A 27,081-nucleotide genomic window follows, 5' to 3' on the forward strand; every position below is an offset into this window, starting at 1 on the left:
TCTCGACGGCTGAGTGGAGAGGATCCGAAGTCGCTGGGTCCATTCTTGGTCAGATTCTTCTGTTATGTAGGTGAGTGAGGACCCAAAAGCGGTTTAACAGAAACAGAGTCTTTTAATGTTCAAACACAGGGAAGACATATATCCTCTTCAGATGTATCGATTGACAAAATAGACAACCCGCAGAGAGGGCGACAAATAAATCATAAAGTCCTCTGATCTTTACAGGAGAGTCCCCTTCTAGCAGCAGAGGAGAATAGCAGGGTTAGCGGCAACAGACTGCTGGTCTCTCCGGGTAGGCGCGGGTTGTAGAGGACAGAGGTACCTGATCACACGTAGCATCTGATGAAGAGGCAGATTACGACAGGACGGGACAAGGGTGAAGCAAACGAGAATCTGACAAAGACAGAAGCAGAAACAGAGAGAGAAATAGAGACCTAATCAGAGGGAAAAAAGGGAACAGGTGGGAGAGAGTAAACGAGGTAGTTAGAGGAGATGAGGAACAGCTGGGGGAAGGAAAGGAAGAGAAGGTAACCTAATACGACCAGCAGGGGGAAACGAAGTGAAGAGAAAGAACAGGAACAAGACATAACATGACAATACATGACACTCATAGACTACTGAGCAGTCACCATAACGGCATTGCTCTATACCCTGAGAAAAAAACAGTCACCATGACGGCAATGCTCTATACCCTGAGAAAAAAACAGTTGCCACGACGGCAATGCTCTATATCCTGAGAAAAAAACAGTCGCCATGACGGCAATGCTCTATACCCTGAGAAAAAACAGTCGCCATGACGGCAATGCTCTATACCCTGAGAAAAAACAGTCGCCATGACGGCAATGCTCTATACCCTGAGAAAAAAACAGTCACCATGACTGACCTTAACATAGTATGTGGCTGAGGCAGGAGGGTATTGGGACTGATTAACGGTGGCAATTTTCACCTAGCACAGTGATTCACCTAGCACAGTGATTCAAATCAAATCAAGGTTTATTTGTCTTGTGCACAGATTGGCAGATGCTGTTGCTGGTGTAACAAAATGCTTATGTTTCTAGCTCCAACAAAGCAGTAATATGTAGTAATACAATAACACACATTATCCATATCTAGTAATACTATAACAATACACACATCATCCATACGTTAATATGTAGTAATACAATAACAACACACACATCATCCATAGGTTAATATGTAGTAATACAATAACAACACACACATCATCCATAGGTTAATATGTAGTAATACAATAACAACACACACATCATCCATACATTAATATGTAGTAATACAATAACAACACACACATCATCCATACGTTAATATGTAGTAATACAATAACAACACACACATCATCCATAGGTTAATATGTAGTAATACAATAACAACACACACATCATCCATACATTAATATGTAGTAATACAATAACAACACACACATCATCCATACGTTAATATGTAATAATACAATAACAACACACACATCATCCATACGTTAATATGTAGTAATACAATAACAACACACACATCATCCATAGGTTAATATGTAGTAATACAATAACAATACACACATCATCCATAGGTTAATATGTAGTAATACAATAACAACACACACATCATCCATAGGTTAATATGTAGTAATACAATAACAACACACACATCATCCATAGGTTAATATGTAGTAATACAATAACAACACACACATCATCCATAGGTTAATATGTAGTAATACAATAACAACACACACATCATCCATAGGTTAATATGTAGTAATACAATAACAACACACACATCATCCATAGGTTAATATGTAGTAATACAATAACAACACACACATCATCCATAGGTTAATATGTAGTAATACAATAACAACACACACATCATCCATACGTTAATATGTAGTAATACAATGACACACATCATCCATACGTTAATATGTAGTAATACAATGACACACATCATCCATAGGTTAATATGTAGTAATACAATAACAACACACACATCATCCATACGTTAATATGTAGTAATACAATAACAACACACACATCATCCATACGTTAATATGTAGTAATACAATAACAACACACACATCATCCATACGTTAATATGTAGTAATACAATAACAACACACATCATCCATACGTTAATATGTAGTAATACAATAACAACACACACATCATCCATACGTTAATATGTAGTAATACAATGACACACATCATCCATACGTTAATATGTAGTAATACAATGACAACATCATCCATAGGTTAATATGTAGTAATACAATAACAACACACACATCATCCATAGGTTAATATGTAGTAATACAATAACAACACACACATCATCCATAGGTTAATATGTAGTAATACAATAACAACACACACATCATCCATACGTTAATATGTAGTAATACAATGACACACATCATCCATAGGTTAATATGTAGTAATACAATGACACACATCATCCATAGGTTAATATGTAGTAATACAATAACAACACACACATCATCCATACGTTAATATGTAGTAATACAATGACACACATCATCCATAGGTTAATATGTAGTAATACAATGACACACATCATCCATAGGTTAATATGTAGTAATACAATGACACACATCATCCATAGGTTAATATGTAGTAATACAATAACACACATCATCCATACGTTAATATGTAGTAATACAATGACACACATCATCCATAGGTTAATATGTAGTAATACAATAACAACACACACATCATCCATACGTTAATATGTAGTAATACAATAACAACACACACATCATCCATAGGTTAATATGTAGTAATACAATAACAACACACACATCATCCATAGGTTAATATGTAGTAATACAATAACAACACACACATCATCCATACGTTAATATGTAGTAATACAATAACAACACACACATCATCCATACATTAATATGTAGTAATACAATAACAACACACACATCATCCATAGGTTAATATGTAGTAATACAATAACAACACACACATCATCCATACGTTAATATGTAGTAATACAATAACAACACACACATCATCCATACGTTAATATGTAGTAATACAATAACAACACACACATCATCCATACGTTAATATGTAGTAATACAATAACAACACACACATCATCCATACGTTAATATGTAGTAATACAATAACAACACACACATCATCCATACGTTAATATGTAGTAATACAATAACAACACACACATCATCCATAGGTTAATATGTAGTAATACAATAACAACACACACATCATCCATACGTTAATATGTAGTAATACAATGACACACATCATCCATACGTTAATATGTAGTAATACAATGACACACATCATCCATAGGTTAATATGTAGTAATACAATAACACACATCATCCATACGTTAATATGTAGTAATACAATAACAACACACACATCATCCATACGTTAATATGTAGTAATACAATAACAACACACACATCATCCATACGTTAATATGTAGTAATACAATAACAACACACATCATCCATACGTTAATATGTAGTAATACAATAACAACACACACATCATCCATACGTTAATATGTAGTAATACAATGACACACATCATCCATACGTTAATATGTAGTAATACAATGACAACACACACATCATCCATAGGTTAATATGTAGTAATACAATAACAACACACACATCATCCATAGGTTAATATGTAGTAATACAATAACAACACACACATCATCCATAGGTTAATATGTAGTAATACAATAACAACACACACATCATCCATACGTTAATATGTAGTAATACAATGACACACATCATCCATAGGTTAATATGTAGTAATACAATGACAACACACACATCATCCATACGTTAATATGTAGTAATACAATAACAACACACACATCATCCATACGTTAATATGTAGTAATACAATAACAACACACACATCATCCATACGTTAATATGTAGTAATACAATAACAACACACACATCATCCATACGTTAATATGTAGTAATACAATAACAACACACACATCATCCATAGGTTAATATGTAGTAATACAATAACAACACACACATCATCCATACGTTAATATGGTATGGATGTGCCAAATGGCACCCTATTCCCTATTTAGTGCACTACTTTTGACCAGAGCTTATAGAGTCAGCCATAGGGCTCTGGTCAAAAGTAGTGCAACTATGTAGGAAATAGGGTGCCATTGTGAGACTTGGCCCTGGGCTTCCACTGACCTTTATTATGCAATCAAACAGCTAATCGTGAAGGTGGAATGAATTCTCCCACCAGACACAGATTTTATAGATTTCAAATGAGATTAGCCCACCAGCGGGTTGATCTTTATTTTCTATCATCTCTGTCAGAACTGACACCCTGCTGAATGTTACACAGACTAGCTACTGGCTAGTTCAACACATGAATTCTCCCACCAGTGGGTTGATCTTTATTTTCTATCATCTCTGTCAGAACTGACACCCTGCTGAATGTTACACAGGCTAGCTACTGGCTAGTTCAACACATGGATTCTTGTGTTCTTTTACCTCTGTGCCAATACAAAGTCGGATTTTCTACGGGGGGCTGGGACGAGGTCAACAAAGACCAGCGTCGTGGCTCTTTTTCAGGTAATTGATACTACCTTGGACCAAGCTGTGGTTTAATCCCTTGAAATCCACTCCAGGCTGTCAACAGCGTTTTAATACCCTTTAACTCCTAATTGTTTTACAACGCAGATGGAGAGATGGGAGAGACTGATACGAGTGGTATACCAAACATTAGGAGCACAAGCCTCAATTCGTCGGAGCATGGACTCTACAAGGTGTCGAAAGTGTTCCATGGGGATGCTAGCCCATGTTGACTCCAATGTTTCCCACAGTTGTGTCAAGTTGCTGGATGTCCTTTGGGTTGGTGGATCATTCTTGCTACACACAGGAAACTGTTGAACGTGAAAAGCCCAGCAGTATTTGCAGTTCTTGACACAAACCAGTGTGCCTGGGACCTACTACCATACCCCGTTCAAAGGCATTTAAATATTTTGTCTTTCTCATTCACCGTCTGAATGGCAAACATACACAATCCATGTCGCAATTGTCTCAAGGATTAATAATCCTTCTTTAACCAGGTCTCCTCCCCTTCATCTACACTGATTGAAGTGGATTTAACAAGTGACTTCCATAAGGGATCACAGCTTTCACCTGGATTCACCTGGTCAGTCTGTGTCATGGAAAGAACAGGTGTTCTTAATGTTTTGTCTACTCAGTGTTTCTGGATGGATGCACTGGATGGATACTGTGTCCGTAAATGTATAAGCTGCAAGTAGAAGCCTAAGTATTTTACTCCAATTACGTGAATGAGGTGTTCCTAATGTTTTGTCTACTCAGTGTAAATCTAGAGTGAACAACAAACACCTCTACTCTATTCCTTCTAAATATCAACATGATGCGGAATCATGACAAAGGTAACATCTCATAACACAATATGATGATCACTCCCTCTCCAAGCCTTTTATTAGGGTCCTATCTACATCAGTGTGTCTGGGTAATCAATCATAGGATGACCCCATCCCAGTCTGGATCATTGAGAACCAAGGTAACATTTTATATTAACTTTCAATAATAAGCAATTAGTAGATCATTTATAACTCATGTTTTACAATTAGCAAACAATTTACAAATGTTCAGAAAACACACCTTATAATTGAGTGTAATTTAAAGTTACTATAATTATTATTGATATTCATTAGTCTTTGAGATGGTGTGTTTATTTTTACTCTTGTGCAGTAATTATTAGTCAACATGATGTTTATTTTTGTGGGACTCTGTCTGTGGAAATGTGAAGTTGTTATTTTTTAATTAAATCTGTAAAAATTAACTAAAATATTTTTAAAAAATAGAGTTATTATAGCAAGTGTTTCCAGAACCACAGCTCTACGACTAGTTGGTAACTTACTAGAATACGACCAGCTTGAAGACTGGTTGGTAATTTACTAGAGTACGACCAGCTTGAAGACTGGTTGGTAATTTACTAGAGTACGACCAGCTTGAAGACTGGTTGGTAACTTACTAGAGTATGACCAGCTTGTAGACTGGTTGGTAATTTACTAGAGTATGACCAGCTTGAAGACTGGTTGGTAATTTACTAGAGTACGACCAGCTTGAAGACTGGTTGGTAACTTACTAGAGTACGACCAGCTTGAAGACTGGTGGGTAATTTACTAGAGTACGACCAGCTTGAAGACTGGTTGGTAACTTACTAGAGTACAACCAGCTCTACGACTAGTTGGTAACTTACTAGAGTACGACCAGCTTGAAGACTGGTTGGTAACTTACTAGAGTACGACCAGCTTGAAGACTGGTTGGTAACTTACTAGAATACGACCAGCTCTACGACTAGTTAGTAACTTACTAGAGTACAACCAGCTTGAAGACTGGTTGGTAACTTACTTGAGCAGACCACCTTGAAGACTGGTTGGTAACTTACTAGAGTACGACCAGCTTGAAGACTGGTTGGTAACTTACTAGAGTACGACCAGCTTGAAGACTGGTTGGTAACTTACTAGAGTACGACCAGCTTGAAGACTGGTTGGTAATTTACTAGAGTACGACCAGCTTGAAGACTGGTTGGTAATTTACTAGAGTACGACCAGCTTGAAGACTGGTTGGTAACTTACTAGAGTACAACCAGCTCTACGACTAGTTGGTAACTTACTAGAGTACGACCAGCTTGAAGACTGGTTGGTAATTTACTAGAGTACGACCAGCTTGAAGACCGGTTGGTAACTTACTAGAGTACAACCAGCTCTACGACTAGTTGGTAACTTACTAGAGTACGACCAGCTTGAAGACTGGTTGGTAATTTACTAGAGTACGACCAGCTTGAAGACTGGTTGGTAACTTACTAGAGTACGACCAGCTTGAAGACTGGTTGGTAATTTACTAGAATACGACCAGCTTGAAGACTGGTTGTTAATTTACTAGAGTACGACCAGCTTGAAGACTGGTTGGTAATTTACTAGAGTACGACCAGCTTGAAGACTGGTTGGTAATTTACTAGAGTACAACCAGCTCTACGGCTAGTTGGTAACTTACTAGAGTACGACCAGCTTGAAGACTGGTTGGTAACTTACTAGAATACGACCAGCTTGAAGACTGGTTGGTAACTTACTAGAGCAGACCACCTTGAAGACTGGTTGGAAACGTACTAGAGTACAACTAGCTTGAAGACTGGTTGGTAACTTACTAGAGCAGACCACCTTGAAGACTGGTTAGAGTATGACCAGCTTGAAGACTGGTTGGGAACTTACTAGAGTAGACCAGCTTGAAGCCCTCTCCGGTGGACTCCGGGTCAGAGTAGAACTCCAGCCACAGGTTGTTTGAGGTACTGATGAGGGTGAGACCCAGCATGGCTGAGCCTGTAAACGCCCCCAGGACATGAGCAGTGCTGTCTTTACCATCATAGATCTGCGGAGATAAGAGTTCACATTAGTTAATTTATTAGGCCTTATAGAGAAATGTGTCTTGCATTAAAGATCACTGAGTTAAAGACGCTATTAAACCATCAACATTTACAGACAACATTACATAGAAGACAACAGCCACATTAAACAGATAGAGCTACATAGACTCTAAATAAACTGATAGAGCTACATAGACTGTAAATAAACAGAGAGAGCTACATAGGCATTACATAATCTGATAGAGCTACATAGACACTACATAATCCGATAGAGCTACATAGACACTACATAAACAGATAGAGCTTCATAGACATGGCATAAACTGATAGAGCTATAAGACATGACATAATCCAATAGAGCTACATAGACACTACATAACCTCAGAGCTACATAGTCACTAAATAAACCGATAGAGCTACATAGTCACTACATAATCCGATAGAGCTACATAGACACTACATAATCAAATAGAGCTACATAGACACTACATAATCTGATAGTACTTCATAGACACGACATAACTTCATAGAGCTACATAGACACTACATAACCTCATAGAGCTAAATAGTCACTACATAAACTGATAGAGCTACATAGACATGACATAATCCAATAGAGCTACATAGACACTACATAACCTCAGAGCTACATAGTCACTAAATAAACCGATAGAGCTACATAGTCACTACATAATCCGATAGAGCTACATAGACACTACATAATCAAATAGAGCTACATAGACACTACATAATCTGATAGTACTTCATAGACACGACATAACTTCATAGAGCTACATAGACACTACATAACCTCATAGAGCTAAATAGTCACTACATAAACTGATAGAGCTACATAGACATGACATAATCCAATAGAGCTACATAGACACTACATTACCTCATAGAGCTACATAGACACTACATAATCCGATAGAGCTACATAGACACTACACAAACAGATAGAGCTTCATAGACATGGCATAAACTGATAGAGCTATAAGACATGACATAATGCAATAGAGCTTCATAGACATGGCATAATCCGATAGAGCTACATAGACACTACATAACCTCATAGAGCTACATAGTCACTAAATAAACTGATAGAGCTACATAGTCACTACATAATCCGATAGAGCTACATAGACACTACATAACCTCATAGAGCTACATAGTCACTACATAATCTGATAGAGCTACATAGTCACTACATAATCTGATAGAGCTACATAGACACTACATAACCTCATAGAGCTACATAGTCACTACATAATCTGATAGTACTTCATAGACATGACATAACCTCATAGAGCTACATAGACACTACATAATCCAATAGAGCTCCATAGTCACTACATAATCTGATAGTACTTCATAGACACGACATAACCTCATAGAGATACATAGACACTACATAAACAGATAGAGCTAGATAGTCACTACATAAACAGATAGAGCTAGATAGACTCTACATAAACAGATAGAGCTTCATAGATATGACAAACTGATAGAGCTACATAGACATGACATAATCCAATAGAGCTACATAGACACTACATAATGGAATAGAGCTACATAGACTCTACATAAACAGATAGAGCTTCATAGACATGGCATAATCTGATACAGCTACATAAACACTAAATAAACTGATAGAGCTACATAGTCACTAAATAAACTCAGAGCTACATAGTCACTACATAATCTGATAGAGCTACATAGTCACTACATAATCTGATAGAGCTACATAGACACTACATAACCTCATAGAGCTACATAGTCACTACATAATCTGATAGAGCTACATAGACACTACATAATCTGATAGAGCGACATAGACTCTACATAATCCAATATAGCTACATAGAAATGACATAAACCGATATAGCCACATAGACACTACATAATCCAATATAGCTACATAGACACTACATAAACCGATATAGCTACATAGACATGACATAAACCGATAGAGCTACATAGACAGTACATAAACCGATATAGCTACAGACCCTACATAAATCAATAGAGCTACATAGACAATACATAAGCCCGATATAGCTACATAGACACTACATAAACTGATATAGCTACATAGACACTACAGACATTACATAAACCGGTAGAGCTGCATAGACACTACATAAACCGATATAGCTACATAGACACTACATAAACCAATATAGCTACATAGACACTACATAAACCGATATAGCTACTAACTAGCAAAAATACACTTTCAAATAACGTTAATAAGTCTACAAATAAAATGTTTTTTAAAAAGTGTTCATGATTTGGGTAAGGTACATTTGGGTAAGGTACATTTGGGTAAGGTACATTTGGGTAAGGTACACACTATGGGCTTACAATAAACTAACTGCCAATACATTCTAAATACAGTGACAATGGTAGTTCAAATGTCCACCGGATCGTCAACCCATTCTACTTACCACCTCCGTAAACTGGCTTCCCTATATGAGCGTGGGCCAGTAATGTTCACGGTTTTAAGCCACAGGTTGCGTGCCTCTCTTGAATTGGTTTCTCCCATTTCGGGGATGTTTTAAAATGTTATGTTCATGCAAATTATGGCTTTGTTTTTTTTTGTTAAGAATTTGCCACTGCAATGTCAAGTGTGTAATAGCCTAGCTAATGAGAATGTAGGCTACCTGTTAAAAAGGGTGCTAATGGTTTATGACAGGTGAGAGTAGGTCCTTGTTAATGATGCCCGTTCTTCATTCAAGGAGAGCTGCTCTTGAGGTAATTCTATTGTTACAGAGCTCTGCCAGCTAATACAAAGCTCAGCTGTGTGGCTTGTTTCATTGACACTATGCCAATTTATTGCTAGTTATTGCTACTGCTATAGACCAAGTAAGTTTGTTTTTGCAACATAAATGTATTTTTGTCAACTACTTTTCAATCATGTTTTAGCATTTGGATATATTGTCATTATAAACCGGGTGGTTCAAGCCCTGAACACTGATAGGTTGAACATCGTGGTATATCAGACCATATGCCACGGGTGTGACAAAACATGTATTTGTACTGCTCTAATTACGTTGGTAACCAGTTTATAATAGCAATAAGACACCTCAGGGGTTTGTGGTACTGAATATCGCCAATATACCACGACAAAGGGCTGTGTCCAGACACGCGTTGCGTCTGACTCCATTGACTGCTCCACACCAATAGGCTGACAGGTGTTCTATCTTAACAAGAGGCTTAGTCTAAATAAATCAACCCATGGATCTAGAACTCTGTTGTTTCATACGTGGCCGTAGCTATAGCCAGTGATATTCAGTTCAGATTACAGGCTAATGTAGCCTGCATAAAGCCATTGATGAGATTAATTATTGTCAACTGCTTATTGACAATATTTAAAGGAGGACTACTTTTTATGGCAGACTTGTCTCTTAAGTACCATGGTCAGAATCCACATGTACATGTACATCAAGCTGCCTCACACTACAGAAATGGGAGATAGGCTCCAGCACTAAGGGCCCTTTGGTCTCGGGCAAGGCTCACTACCATGGACAGAATCCACATGCTTGAGTGTCATTGATCATCACAGGCATGCCATACACTCCAAGACAGAGAGAGAGACAGAGAGAGAGAGAGAGAGAGAGAGACACAGAGAGAGACACAGAGAGAGACAGAGAGAGACACACAGAGAGAGACAGAGAGAGACACAGAGACAGAGAGAGACACAGCGAGAGACAGACAGAGAGACAGAGAGAGAGAGAGACAGAAAGAGACAGAGAGAAATAGACAGAGAGAGAGAGAAATACAGAGAGAGACAGAGGGAGGGAAATAGGGAGAGACACAGAGAGAATGAGAGACAGAGAGAGCGAGAGAAATAGAGAGAGAGAGAGAGAGAGAGAGACACAGAGAGAGACACATAGAGAGAGACAGAGAGAGACACATAGAGAGACACATAGAGAGAGACACAGAGAGAGACAGAGAGAGACAGAGAGAGACACAGAGAGACACAGAGAGAGACAGAGACACAGAGAGAGAGAGAAAGAGACACAGAGAGAAAGAGACAGAGAGGGAGAAACACAGAGAGAGACAGAGAGAGAGAGAGAGAGAGAGAGAGAGACAGACATGGACAGAATCCACATGCTTGAGTGCCATTGATCATCCCAGGCATGCCATACACTCCAAGACAGAGACAGAGAGAGAGAGAGAGAGAGAGAGAGAGAGAGAGAGAGAGAGAGAGAGAGAGAGAGAGAGAGAGAGAGAGAGACAGAAAGAGACACAGAGAGAAAGAGACAGAGGGAGAAACAGAGAGAGAGACAGAGACAGAGACAAAGACAGAGAGAGAGAGAGAGAGAGAGAGAGAGAGAGAGAGAGAGAGAGAGAGAGAGAGAGAGAGAGAGAAGAGAGACAGAGAGAGAGAGACACAGAGAGAGACAGAGAGAGACAGAGAGAGACACATAGAGAGAGACAGAGAGACACATAGAGAGAGACACAGAGAGAGACACAGAGAGAGACACAGAGAGAGACACAGAGAGAGAGAGACAGAAAGAGACAGAGAGAAAGAGACAGAGAGCGACACGACACAGAGAGACACCGAGAGACACAGAGAGACACAGAGAGAGAAACAGCGAGAGACATAGAGAGAGACACATAGAGAGACACACAGAGAGAGAGACAGAGAGAGACAGAGACCAGTACCTTGAGAATGTCCCCCTGGGCCAGATGGAAGGTCCTGGCAGAGATGTTGATTCCCTTCCCAGCCTGCACCTGGATGCTGTAGATGCACTCATGGTTGTTCTCGTAGTTCATCGGGTAGTTTGGCGACAACATGATCCCCTCATTGTCTATCACCGACGAACCGCACTCGGCTACAGGATGAGGACAGAACAAAACAGAGAGAACAAAACAACACCATTGGAAAGTGCTTGTGACAACAGCATTCTATGGCCGGGGTAAAAACAAATGTCACAGTGTCGATATCTATCATCTATATGACATGTTACGTGTCTTTTTCAGTTCATATAGAACATCAAATTGGATCCCATTCATTTACATACTAGTTCACCACCAAGGACATTTCCTGCCTGCGAATCACATGAAACAAAGCTTTTGCTGTTCTGCTTCCTGCCTTGCATTTCGTGCCTGATTACCAGAGATGTGAAACAATCTAGAGGGCTCAGATGGAAATCTACTTTAGAGACTGAAATACATTCCTTGAGTAGTATTATTTACTCTGCTGCTCGGAGCTCAACTACATTGGCCTGGGATCGGTGGTTCTGGGCTCCGACACTGAACCACAACCATCAAATGCAGAGTTAATGGAACAACAGACAGTAAAAACAGATATTTTAATACACATTTTGCAGAGGGTGGTGTATGAAACAGTGTGATTTATTTAAAGCCCCCCCCCCTCCCCGCTACTAGATGTTATGATGATATTAGCAGTGTCATATTGTGAATAAATCAGTTGCTGCCTCCATTAAAAACCATAACCGGTACACTCTCTTGCTCCCAGCCAGGAACAATGCATCTGAGACAAGAACTCCCTCCCATCAAACTGCCCTTCCTCATAACTATACTGTGTGTATATGTGTGTGTATATGTGTGTGTGTGTGTGTGTGTGTGTGTGTGTGTGTGTGTGTGTGTGTGTGTGTGTGTGTGTGTGTGTGTGTGTGTGTGTGTGTGTGTGTGTGTGTGTGTGTGTGTGTGTGTGTGTGTGTGTGTGTGTGTGTGGGGGGGAAGTGGCACATCAGGGGAGAGAAAAACAACTTATTTGAGTGAGGAGCTTTTGACCCCGCACAACTTCAGTCCACATCTCTCAGAGCAAATGAAATACTGCACATTAAACTGACTGACTGCTCTGAAAAACAAGTGCATGGATTGACTTGAAGAGATGTGTGTGTGTGTGTGTGTGTGTGTTTGTGTGCGTGTGTGTGTGTGTGTGTGCGTGTGTGTGTGTTTGTGTGCGAGTGTGTGGGTGTGTGTGTATGTGTACACATTGTTGGCAGTGAATACCAGTCACTCAGGACTCAGGAAGTGCCTATTAATAGTGAGACAGATCCCCAGCTACAGTAGCCCAACAGGGGATGAATGCTGCTGAGATGGTATAAAGGAGGGAGCAGTATCTTGGATGTGACTCTTACTCTCCCTGTACTTGGTGTCTGAAGTCATTTCCGTCTGCTGCCGCCGGTCTTCTCTCCCCTGAGCCAGGTCCCTGGTCAGGACTGATCCGCACAGCGTGATATGGGGTGACAGGCAGTTTAATTAAAGCCAGCCCTGTGCTGTGAGGCTGAGGACCCCAAGACAGGGAAGGCAGGGAAGGAGATGGGGAAGATGAAAAGAGCCAGGGGTGTGTTAGATTATTTTAAAATCCCATCCTCGCATTACTGCTCAGACAACAGAGGGGTCAGGGACAAGATGGCTCTAAGAAGCATGGGATCTGAGAGAGCATGAGCAGAGGGGAGAAGAAGAGGGTGGAAGAGACAGCGAGCTGTGTGTGTGTGTGTGTGTGTGTGTGTGTGTGTGTGTGTGTGTGTGTGTGTGTGTGTGTGTGTGTGTGTGTGTGTGTGTGTGTGTGTGTGTGTGTGTGTGTGTGTGTGTGTGTGTGTGTGTGTTAGTCCGCTTCTCTGTGTGTGACCTCACAGCCAGCCAGGTAGCAGCATTATACTGTAGTCTTTAATCAGGGCCCTCATAGACAGCCAGGTAGCATCACTATACTGTAGTCTTTAATCAGGGCCCTCACAGACAGCCAGGTAGCAGCATTATACTGTAGTCTTTAATCAGGGCCCTCACAGACAGCCAGGTAGCAGCATTATACTGTAGTCTTTAATCAGGCCCTCCCAGCCAGCTAGGTAGCAGCATTATACTGTAGTCTTTAATCAGGGTCCTCCCAGCCAGCCAGGTAGCAGCATTATACTGTAGTCTTTAATCAGGGTCCTCCCAGCCAGCCAGGTAGCATCAGTATTAGCTTCAACCTACCCATGCCCTGGCTTCAGCCGGTGTGTGTGTCGGGACTGGGGCTCGAACCACCCAGATTATAAAATAGAATAGAGTACAATACATTGATAGATTAGCCTGTGAAGCAACTACAGTAACACTGCTTATTTTTTTATTTCCCCTTTATTTAACCAACTGCGACCTGGCCAAGATAAAGCAAAGCAGTGTGACAAAAACAACAACACATAGTTACACATAAACAAACGTACAGTAAATAACACAAAATAAAATAAAAATATAAAAATCTATGTACAGTGTGTGCAAATGTAGAATATTAGGGAGTTAAGGCAATTAATAGGCCATAGAGGCGAAATAATGACATTTTGGCATTAATACTGGGGTGATAGATGTGCAGATGATGTGCAAGTAGAGATACTGGGGTGCCAAAGAGCAAGAGGGTAAGTAATAATATGGGGATGAGGTAGTTGGGTGTGCTATTTACAGATGGGCTGTGTACAGGTACAGTGATTGTAAGCTGATCTGACAGCTGACGCCTGAAGTTGGAGATGGAGATATAAGACTCCAGCTTCAGAGATGTTTGCAATTCGTTCCAGTCATTGGCAGTAGAGAACTGGAAGGAAAGGCGGCCAAAGTAAGTGTTGGCTTTGGGGATGACCAGTGAGATATAACTGCTGGAGTGCGTGCTACAGGCAGGTGCTGCTATGGTGACCAGTGAGCTGAGATAAGGTAGGGCTTTGTCAAGCCAAGTCTCATAGATGACCTGGAGCCAGTGGGTTTGGCGACGGATATGTAGTGAGGGCCAGCCAACGAGAGCATACAGGTTGCAGTGGTGGGTAGTATATGGGGCTTTGGTGATAAAATGGATGTCATTGTGATAGACTACATCCAGTTTGCTGAGTAGTGTATTGGGGGATATTTTGTAAATTACATCGTCAAAGTCAAGAATCAGTAGGATAGTCAGTTTTACGAGGGTATGTTTGGCGGCATGAGTGAAGGAGGCTCTGTTTGCGAAATAAGAAGCCAATTCTAGATTTAATTTTGGATTGGAGATGCTTAATGTGAGTCTGGAAGGAGATTTTACAGTCTAACCAGACACCTTGGTATTTGTTGTTGTCCACATATTCTAGGTCAGAACCGTCCAGAGTAGTGATGCTAGCCGGGCGGGAGGGTGCGGGCAGAAATCGGTTGAAGAGCATGCATTTAGTTTTACTAGCATTTAAAAGCATTTGGAGGCCACGGAAGGAGTGCCTTGTGGCGTTGAAGCTCATTTAGAGGTTTGTTAGCATAGTGTCCAAAGAAGGGCCAGAGATATACAGAATGGTGTCATCTGCGTAGAGGTTGATCGGAGAATCACCAGCAGCAAGAGCGACATCATTGATATATACAGAGAAAGGAGTCGGGTCAAGAATTGAACCATGTGGCACCCCATAGAGACTGCCAGAGGTCCGGACAACAGGCCCTCCGATTTGACACACTGAACTCTGTCTGAGAAGTAGTTTAGTGAACCAGTAGTGAAGTAGTGAACCAGGCGAGGCAGTCATTTGAGAAACCAAGGCTGTTGAGTCTGCCAATAAGAATTTGGTGACTGACAGAGTCAAAATTCTTGGCCAGGTCGATGAAGACGGCTGCACAGTACTGTCTTTTATCGATGCCGGTTATGATATTGTTTAGGACCTTGAGTGTGGCTGAGGTGCACCCATGACCAGCTCGGAATCCAGATTGCATAGTGGAGAAGGTACGTTGGGATTTGAAACGGTCAGTGGCTTTGGAAGACTTTAGAAAGGCAGGGCAGGATGGATATAGGTCTGTAACATTTTGGGTCTAGAGGCAGGGCAGGACGGATATAGGTCTGTAACAGTTTGGGTCTAGAGGCAGGGCAGGATGGATATAGGTCTGTAACAGTTTGGGTCTAGAGGCAGGGCAGGATGGATATAGGTCTGTAACAGATATAGGTCTGTAAAGAGATGGTCCAGATTGTCTAGCCCAGCTGATTTGTAGGGATCCAGATTTTGCAGCTCCTTCAGAACATCAGCTGTCTGGATTTGGGTGAAGGAGAGGGGGGCGGGGAGTTGGCAGGTTGCTGCAGGGGGTGCTGAGATGTTGGCCGGGATAATAGCCGAGTGGAAAGCATGGCCAGCCGTAGAAAAATGCTTATTGAAATGATTGATTATCGTAGATTTATCGGTGGTGACAGTGTTTCCTATCCATGGAGACCTGCTGCACAACCACACAACAACCAGTTAGAATGATCATCATGTGTTAATTTTTCTATGGAAGTGGATCAATGACTGGCACAAGGTAATTAAACATTTTTGTGCGTGGGGGATATCCTTCTTGTTCATTTTTAGGGTGACAACCCGTCTGAAATGGTTCTGAGGAAGTAGCTAATAATAGCTCCTTTCTGAGCGGAGGCAGTGTCTTGTAAGGCCTATCAGATAAGACCTAACCGTACGGCTGGTTTGGAATGAAGACTGGCGGTTATTAAAAAAAAAGAATTTTGACATCATTTGTTGCTGCACAAAAGATGTGTTCTGTATCCTGCCTGAAGCTATTTCAGTTGTCCCTTGAAGCAATAATGTGTTGCTCATCAGAGAGAGAGGAAGAGAGGGAGAGAGAAAGAGAGAAAGAGAAAGAGATATAGAGAGAGGAAGAGAGGGGGAGAGAGAGAGCGGATGAGAGAGAGAGAGAGAGAGAGAGAGAGAGAGAGAGAGAGAGAGAGAGAGAGAGAGAGAGAGAGAGAGAGAGAGAGAGAGAGAGAGAGAGAGAGAGAGAGAGAGAGAGAGAGAGAGGAAGAGAGGAAGCGAGAGAGCAAGAGATCTAGAGATATAGAGAGAAAGAGAGAGAGATATAGAGATATAGAGAGAAAGAGAGAGAGAGAGAGAGAGAGAGAGAGAGAGAGAGAGAGAAAGAGTAAGAGATAGAGAAAGAGAGAACGAGGAAGAGCGAGAGAGAGAGAGATATTGAAAGAGAGAGATATTGAAAGGGAGAGATATTGAAAGAGAGAGATATTGAAAGAGAGAGAGAAACAGAGAGAGAGAGTGAGAGAGAGACAGAGAGGGAGAGAGAGATATTGTAAGAGAGAGATATTGAAAGAGAGAGAGAAACAGAGAGACACAGAGAGAGAGAGAGAGACAGAGAGACAGAGACAGAGAGAGAGAGAGAGACAGAGAGACAGAGAGAGAGAGACAGAGACAGAGAGAGAGAGAGAGAGAAAGGAGTGATGCTGTAGAAAGGAACCAGCCACAGGACACCCAAGAGGACACACCTCAGCCATCATCAGGTCTGACTGCAGAAGCATAATTCCTGTCTCCCATGAACTATTAAAAGGGACATTTAACAATTTAACAATCAACATCAATCATCCAGAATGTATTTTGGGACATTGCAAATAAACTATAGCATTTTGGATGACATTACAATCCACGGACATTTCTGAAAACAGTTAAGTCAGAAACAACCTGTTTAGTGTTAATCACTGGGGAGAATTGATTGGGGAAAGGCCCTGTGAGATTAGTGTCCTGTCCAGGTGGTGTACATCAAGATGATTCACACTCCAGAAACAGGAGACCATATGGGTCGGTACTATGGGTCGGTACTATGGGCCGGTACTATGGGCCGTTACTATGGGCCGGTACTATGGGTCGGTACTATGGGCCGGTACTATGGATCGGTACTATGGATCGGTACTATGGGCCGGTACTATGGGTCGGTACTATGGGCAGGTACTATGGGCCGGTACTATGGGTCGGTACTATGGGCCGGTACTATGGGTCGGTACTATGGGTCGGTACTATGGGTCGGTACTATGGGCCGGTACTATGGGCCGATACTATGGGCCGATACTATGGGTCGGTACTATGGGTCGGTACTATGGGTCGGTAATATGGGCCGGTACTATGGGCCGATACTAAGGAAACATTCCTGAGACTGCTTTATGATGGACCTTGAGATCTGAGGGAAACATTCCTGAGACTGCTTTATGATGGACCTTGTGATCTGAGGGAAACATTCCTGAGACTGCTTTATGATGGACCTTGTGATCTGAGGGAAACAATCCTGAGACTGCTTTATGATGGACCTTGTGATCTGAGGGAAACATTCCTGAGACTGCTTTATGATGGACCTTGTGATCTGAGGGAAACATTCCTGAGAATGCTTTATGATGGACCTTGTGATCTGAGGGAAACATTCCTGAGACTGCTTTATGATGGACCTTGTGATCTGAGGGAAACATTCCTGAGACTGCTTTATGATGGACCTTGTGATCTGAGGGAAACATTCCTGAGACTGCTTTATGATGGACCTTGTGATCTGAGGGAAACATTCCTGAGACTGCTTTATGATGGACCTTGTGATCTGAGGGAAACAAAGAGAGGTGAAACGGAATCTGAAGAATCTGCAATGCAGTGCAGGTCAGGTCAAAAGATACAATTACCCAGACAAACTGAATTCTCAAGTGCAATTAAAATTCTGCACACTGTTCTCACATCAGAGAGAGAGAGAGAGGATGAACAGAGGGGAGAGTTTGTGTGTGTGTGCATGCCCACGTGTCTGTGAGTTGGTGTGAAGTGGCTTTATATAATCACAAAGACACAGCAAACAAACACCCAAACTGCTCAGAAATCTTTCCATGGTATACAGTTGTTTGTTCAAAGACTCCGAAAAGCTTTACAGCATCCCAAAATAACTAATAATAGTTGAGCTGGATTCAGCTTGTGTTTGTTATTTTTAGTATGGGATTGATAGATATATAGAAAACACCAACAGAGCTTTAGACTGCTTTCCCGACATATATCAATCCCTCTCCTCTCCTCTCCTCTCCTCTCCTCTCCTCTCCTCTCCTCTCCTCTCCTCTCCTCTCCTCTCCTCTCCTCTCCTCCTCCTCTCCTCTCCCTCTCCTCTCCTCTCCTCTCCTCTCCTCTCCCTCTCCTCTCCCCTCCCCTCCCCCCTCCCCTCCCCTCCCCTCTGCTTTCCTTCTCCTCTCCTCCTCCCTCCCCTCTGCCCTCTTTTTCCTCTCCTCTCCCCTCTGTTCTGCTCTCCTGTCCTCCTCTCTTTCTCCTGTCCTCCTCTTCCCCTCTGACCTCTTTTTCCTCTCCTCTCCTCTCCTCTCCTCTCCTCTCCTCTCCTCTCTTCTCTTCTCTTCTCCTCTCTTCTCCTCTCCTCTCAGTTCTCTTTCTCCTGTTCCCTCCCCTTCCCTGCCCTCTGCTCCCCTCCCTCTCTACTCCCCTCCCCTCTCTACTCCCCTCCCCTCTCTACTCCCCTCTCGCTCCCCTCTGCTCTCTTTCTCCTGTCCTCTCCTCTCCCCTCTCCTTCCACTTCTCCCCTCTGCTCTCCTTTTCTTCTCCCCACCCCTCCCCCTCCCCTCCGCAACTCCCCTCCGCTCTCCTTCTCCCCTCCCCGCTCCCCTCCCCTCTGTTCTCCTTCTCCTCTCTCTCTCCTCTCCCCTCTGCTCTCCTTCTCCTCTCCTCTCCCTTACTCTACCCACTGCTCTTCTCCTCCTCTCCTCTTCTCTTCTCTCCCCCCTTTCCAAAATCCCCACAGCTTGACTCCTGGATGCTGCATATAAGCAAGATAAAGCCTGCACATTTTGGGGGCCTAATGGCAATCATTGAAAATATTTTGTTATCCACAAAGGAAATTGCTTAATGCTAACAGATCGAGAGCGAGAGAGAGAGAGAGAGAGAGAGAGAGAGAGAGAGAGAGAGAGAGAGAGAGAGAGAGAGAGAGAGATAGAGAGAGAGAGAGAGAGAGAGAGAGAGAGTACCTCGGCCTAAACATCAGCGCCACAGGTAACTTCCACACAGCTGTGAACGATCTGAGAGACAAGGCAAGAAGGGCATTCAATGCCATCAAAAGGAACATAAAATTAAACATACCAATTAGGATCTGGCAAAAAATACTGGATCAGTATTAAAGTTCAGTTATAAAACCCATTGTCAATAATGGTTGTGAGGTCTACGGTTCCGCTCACCAACCAAGAATTCACTAAATGGGACAAACACCAAATTGGAAAGAGAAAGGGGGATACCTAATCAGTTGTACAACTGAATGCATTCAACTGTTGAGACTCTGCGTCCAGAATTCTGCAAAAAATATCCTCTGTGTACAACGTAAAACATCAAATAATGCATGCAGAGAAGAGTTTGGCCGATACCCGCTAATTATCAAAAACCAGAAAAAATGTGTTATATTCTACAACCACCTAAAAGGAAGCGAATCCCAAACATTCCATAACAAAGCCATCACCTACAGAGAGATGAACCTGGAGAAGAGTCCCCTAAGCAAGCTGGTCCTGGGGCTCTGTTCACAAACAGATCCCACAGAGCCCCAGGACAGCAACACAATTAGACCCAACCAAATCATGAGAAAACTAAAATCTAAGTACTTGACATATTGGAAAACATTTACAAAATAAATTAGCAAACTAGAATGCTATTTGGCCCTAAACCAAGAGTACACAGTGGCAGAATACCTGACCACTGTAACTGACCCAAAATTAAGGAAAGCTTTGACTATGTACAGACTCAGTGAGCATAGCCTTGCTATTGAGAAAGGCCACCGTAGGCAGACCTGGCTCTCAAGAGAAGACAGGCTATGTGCACACTGCCCACAAAATTAGCTGGAAACTGAGCTGCACTTCCTAACCTCCTGTCAAATGTATGACCATATTAGAGACACATATTTCCCTCAGATTACAAAGACCCACAAAGAATTGGAAAACAAATCCAATTTTGATAAACTCCCATATCTATTGCGTGAAATACCACAGTGTGCCACCACAGCAGCAAGATATGTGACCTGTTGCCACAAGGGCAACCAGTGAAGAACGAACACCATTTGAAATTACAACCCATATCTATGTTAATTTATTTTCCCTTTTGTACTTTAACTATTTGCACATAATTACAACACTGTATGTGTTCATATAATAGGACATTTAGTATTTTTGTATATTTCTTTATTTTTAATTATTCAATCCCCTCCTGTGCTCCCTGTTCACTCATGACTGCATGGCCAGGCACAACTCCATCATTAAATTTGCCGATGACACAACAGTGGTAGGCCTGATCATCGACAACGACGAGACAGCCTATAGGTGTTATGCAGGTGAATGAGGACCCAAAAGCGACTTGGCGAAAACAGAGTATTTAATCCAGTAAAGTTACTTTACAAACAAAAGGCATAATACTACTCGTAATGACGAGAACAAACAGGAGACTTGATCAAGAACTGCAGGTTGCCTCGGGAAGGCACTTGAACGTAGCAGACTCAGACACCTGCTCACCACGCAGCATCTGAGGGAAACACGACACGACAGGGCAATACATAGACACAGCACGGTGAACAATAGATAAGGATCCGACAGGACAGGAACGGAAAACAAGGGAAGAAATAGGGACTCTAATCAGGGGAAAAGATAAGGAACAGGTGTGGGAAGACTAAATGATGATTAGGGGAATAGGAACAGCTGGGAGCAGGAATGGAACGATAGAGAGAGGAGAGAGAGGGAGGGGGGGAGAGAGGGATAGAAAAAGGGAACGAACCTAATAAGACCAGCAGGGGGAAACGAACAGAAGGGAAAGCATAATGACAAGACAATCTAAGACAAAACATGACAATAGGGAGGAGGTCAGAGACCTGGCCGTGTGGTGCCAGGATAACAACCTCTCCCTCAACGTGGTCAAGAAAAAGGAGATGATTGTGTACTACAGGAAAAAGAGGAACCAGCACGCCCACATTCTCATCGAAGAGGCTGTAGTGGAGCAGGTTGAGAGCTTCAAGTTCCTTGGTGTCCACATCACCAACAAACTAACATGGTCCAAGCACACCAAGACAGACTGTTCTCTCTGCTACCACACGGCAAGCGGTACCGGAGCGCCAAGTCTAGGTCCAAGAGGCTTCTAGCCAAGAGGCTTCTAAACAGCTTCTACCCCCAAGCCATAAGACTCCTGAACATATAACATATTTGCATTGCCCCCCCCTTCCACCTTTACACCACTGCTACTCTCTGTTGTCATCATCTATGTCGCTGTTGTTATTTTACTGCTGCTCTTTAATTACTTGTTGCTTTTGTTTCTTATTCTTATCTGTATTTGATTTTTGATGTTTTAAACTTCATTGTTGGTTATGGGCGCGTAAGTAAGCATTTCACTGTAAAGTCTACATTGTTGGTTAGGGGCGCGTAAGTAAGCATTTCACTGTAAAGTCTACATTGTTGGTTAGGGGCGCGTAAGTAAGCATTTCACTGTAAAGTCTACATTGTTGGTTAGGGGCGCGTAAGTAAGCATTTCACTGTAAAGTCTACATTGTTGGTTAGGGGCGCGTAAGTAAGCATTTCACTGTAAAGTCTACATTGTTGGTTAGGGGCGCGTAAGTAAGCATTTCACTGTAAAGTCTACATTGTTGGTTAGGGGCGCGTAAGTAAGCATTTCACTGTAAACACCTGATGTTTTTGGTACATGTGACTTATAAAATGTGATTTGATTTGATAGACATTGATGCCATATTCTAATCCAAGTTTCAAATTCAACCTTTTAGTGTGAAGAACAAAATAAATCCACCTTAGGCATGTTTTATAATATTTAAAAACATTGATTTGAAAATCCAAAGTTCATCATGAATATAAATGACAACAGTAACTATTGTGAATTTAGAAAACATGACCACTAAAAGGTGAGTGATGTTTACCTATGCTGTCTTAGTTCATGCATTTGTTCCAAAACACAAGCATGTGACTGCAGACGGGTGTGTTGCACTGAGAACACCAGCAGCTGCCTTCTTTATCCTTCTTTATCCTTCCTCTTCTGGCCCTGGCTGCTCTGAGTGGTGGGCAGAGCTGGCACCTCTTCCTCTTCTGGCCCTGGCTCCTCTGAGTGGTGGGCAGAGCTGGCACCTCTTCCTCTTCTGGCCCTGGCTGCTCTGAATGGTGGGCAGAGCTGGCACCTCTTCTGGCCCTGGCTCCTCTGAGTGGTGGGCAGAGCTGGCACCTCTTCCTCTTCTGGCCCTGGCTGCTCTGAGTGTTGGGCAGAGCTGTCACCTCTTCCTCTTCTGGCCCTGGCTGCTCTGAGTGGTGGGCAGAGCTGGCACCTCTTCTGGCCCTGGCTGCTCTGAGTGGTGGGCAGAGCTGGCACCTCTTCCTCTTCTGGCCCTGGCTCCTCTGAGTGTTGGGCAGAGCTGGCACCTCTTCCTCTTCTGGCCCTGGCTGCTCTGAGTGTTGGGCAGAGCTGGCACCTCTTCCTCTTCTGGCCCTGGCTGCTCTGAGTGGTGGGCAGAGCTGGCACCTCTTCCTCTTCAGAGTGTTGGGCAGAGCTGGCACCTCTTCCTCTTCTGGCTCCTCTGAGTGGTGGGCAGAGCTGGCACCTCTTCCTCTTCTGGCCCTGGCTGCTCTGAGTGTTGGGCAGAGCTGGCACCTCTTCCTCTTCTGGCCCTGGCTGCTCTGAGTGGTGGGCAGAGCTGGCACCTCTTCCTCTTCTGGCCCTGGCTGCTCTGAGTGGTGAGCAGAGCTGGCACCTCTTCCTCTTCTGGCTCCTCTGAGTGGTGGGCAGAGCTGGCACCTCTTCCTCTTCTGGCCCTGGCTCCTCTGAGTGGTGGGCAGAGCTGGCACCTCTTCTGGCCCTGGCTCCTCTGAGTGGTGGGCAGAGCTGGCACCTCTTCCTCTTCTGGCTCCTCTGAGTGTTGGGCAGAGCTGGCACCTCTTCTGGCCCTGGCTCCTCTGAGTGGTGGGCAGAGCTGGCACCTCTTCCTCTTCTGGCCCTGGCTCCTCTAAGTGGTGGGCAGAGCTGGCACCTCTTCCTCTTCTGGCCCTGGCTGCTCTGAGTGGTGGGCAGAGCTGTCACCTCTTCCTCTTCTGGCCCTAGCTGCTCTGAGTGGTGGGCAGAGCTGGCACCTCTTCCTCTTCTGGCCCTGGCTCCTCTGAGTGGTGGGCAGAGCTGGCACCTCTTCTGGCCCTGGCTCCTCTGAGTGGTGGGCAGAGCTGTCACCTCTTCCTCTTCTGGCCCTGGCTGCTCTGAGTGGTGGGCAGAGCTGGCACCTCTTCCTCTTCTGGCTCCTCTGAGTGGTGGGCAGAGCTGGCACCTCTTCCTCTTCTGGCCCTGGCTGCTCTGAATGGTGGGCAGAGCTGGCACCTCTTCTGGCCCTGGCTCCTCTGAGTGGTGGGCAGAGCTGGCACCTCTTCCTCTTCTGGCCCTGGCTGCTCTGAGTGTTGGGCAGAGCTGTCACCTCTTCCTCTTCTGGCCCTGGCTGCTCTGAGTGGTGGGCAGAGCTGGCACCTCTTCTGGCCCTGGCTGCTCTGAGTGGTGGGCAGAGCTGGCACCTCTTCCTCTTCTGGCCCTGGCTCCTCTGAGTGTTGGGCAGAGCTGGCACCTCTTCCTCTTCTGGCCCTGGCTGCTCTGAGTGTTGGGCAGAGCTGGCACCTCTTCCTCTTCTGGCCCTGGCTGCTCTGAGTGGTGGGCAGAGCTGGCACCTCTTCCTCTTCAGAGTGTTGGGCAGAGCTGGCACCTCTTCCTCTTCTGGCTCCTCTGAGTGGTGGGCAGAGCTGGCACCTCTTCTGGCCCTGGCTCCTCTGAGTGGTGGGCAGAGCTGGCACCACTTCTGGCCCTGGCTCCTCTGAGTGGTGGGCAGAGCTGGCACCTCTTCCTCTTCTGGCTCCTCTGAGTGGTGGGCAGAGCTGTCACCTCTTCCTCTTCTGGCCCTGGCTCGTCTGAGTGGTGGGCAGAGCTGTCACCTCTTCCTCTTCAGGCTCCTCTGAGTGGTGGGCAGAGCTGTCACCTCTTCCTCTTCTGGCCCTAGCTGCTCTGAGTGGTGGGCAGAGCTGGAACCTCTTCCTCTTCTGGCCCTGGCTGCTCTGAGTGTTGGGCAGAGCTGGCACCTCTTCCTCTTCTGGCCCTGGCTGCTCTGAGTGGTGGGCAGAGCTGGCACCTCTTCTGGCCCTGGCTGATTAAACCAATTAAGGCCTTTAGTTCCGCTTTGTTGACCTCTCTCCACTCTGTCCCTTTTGTTCCTCTTTGTTGACCTCTCTCCACTCTGTCCCTTTTGTTCCTCTTTGTTGACCTCTCTCCACTCTGTCCCTTTTGTTCCTCTTTGTTGACCTCTCTCCACTCTGTCCCTTTTGCTGTTGCTCTTCTCCGTCCTTCTAAATTTGTACACTTTAGGACCTCCTCAATTATGTTGTCACTAATGAACAGCTCCCAGGCATCTTTTAGTGACACAACTGTTGACCCCGGCACAGGCCCTGGGCAGCTCCTCAGGCTGTAATGGCTTCTGGTCCTGCCTTTAGTGGGGGGGGGTGTTCACTCCAGTAAGACCCCTTTTTACTCAGTCTATTTGTCTACCAGGGGCATCAACAACTCCAACTTGACCCTCAGGCACATGGTCTGTGTCACCTGATGACTTCCTCATCCAGGATCTGTAAATCCATGTTAGTTGTATATGTGGCAGCATTCTAATTCCCCTCCCCACGAAACTCCTTTTACGCAATGAGTTACAAAGGAAAAATGAAAACGGTGACTAATGAACATTTAAAAAAAAAAATATATATATATATATATATATTTATATATTTATTCATATGGGTCATATTTGACCCACATATGTAAAGACTTGAGGAAGTGACTAAAACTATTTTTACTTAAAAAAGAAAAAAGAAATTAAACAACAAAACTAGGATGTTAGAACATAAGACACATTATTTATGTTTATATATTACATATTTAATAATATGCCAACAGCAAACCAACATGAGGCCATTATGACCCGCATCGACATCCTAGGGTGACATTGTTGTCTTAGGACGGACTGAGCATGTGCCAACAACAAACCCAGAGCATGTCGGTGGGCGGAGACTCTGGGGGCAGTATTTCATTTTTGGATGAAAAACGTTCCCGTTTTAAACAAGATATTTTGTCACGAAAAGATGCTTTACTATGCATATAATTGACAGCTTTGGAAAGAAAACACTCTGACGTTTCCAAAACTGCAAAGATATTATCTGTGAGTGCCACAGAACTGATGCTACAGGCAAAACCAAGATGAAATTTCAAACAGGAAATGTCCCAGATTTTGAAGGCGCTGTGTTCCAATGTCTCCTTATATGGCTGTGAATGCGCCAGGAATGAGCCTACACTTTCTGTCGTTTCCCCAAGGTGCCTGCAGCATTGTGAAGTATTTGTAGGCATATCATTGGAAGATTGACCATAAGAGACTACATTTACCAGGTGTCCGCCTGGTGTCCTCCATCGAAATTGGTGCGTAATCTCCAGCTGCATGCATTTTTCCATGTCGTTCAGAGGAGAAACCAAACTTCCACAAATTATATATCATCTAATTTATATGTGAAAAACACCTTGAGGATTGATTCTAAACAACGTTTGCCATGTTTCTGTCGATAATATGGAGTTAATTTGGAAAAAAGTTTGGCGTTATAATGACTGAATTCTCGTTTTCTTTTCTTAGCCAAACGTGATTAACAAAACGGAGCGATTTCTCCTACACAAATAATATTTTTGGAAAAACTGAACATTTGCTATCTAACTGAGAGTCTCCTCATTGAAAACATCCGAAGTTCTTCAAAGGTAAATTATTTTATTTGAATGCTTTTCTTGTTTTTGGGAAAATGTTGCCTGCTGAATGCTAGACTTAATGCTATGCTAGCTATCAATACTCTTACACAAATGCT

General features: G+C 43.2%; 1 protein-coding gene across 1 annotated transcript in view; it reads right to left on the reverse strand.

The window, feature by feature from the left end:
• The window catches only part of LOC124012727 (CUB and sushi domain-containing protein 3-like), an 849,083-nt gene that overhangs the window by 269,741 nt on the left and 552,261 nt on the right, over positions 1-27,081 (reverse strand). The window contains exons 22-23 of the mRNA XM_046326635.1: positions 12,150-12,319; positions 7,324-7,480 (exon numbers count right to left, since the gene is read on the reverse strand). Coding sequence (XP_046182591.1) covers positions 7,324-7,480; positions 12,150-12,319 — 327 coding nt within the window. The remainder of the gene's footprint in view (positions 1-7,323; positions 7,481-12,149; positions 12,320-27,081) is intronic.

The sequence above is a fragment of the Oncorhynchus gorbuscha genome, linkage group LG24 (genome assembly GCF_021184085.1).
Source record: "Oncorhynchus gorbuscha isolate QuinsamMale2020 ecotype Even-year linkage group LG24, OgorEven_v1.0, whole genome shotgun sequence".
In the NCBI taxonomy this organism is placed as follows: Eukaryota; Metazoa; Chordata; class Actinopteri; order Salmoniformes; family Salmonidae; genus Oncorhynchus; species Oncorhynchus gorbuscha.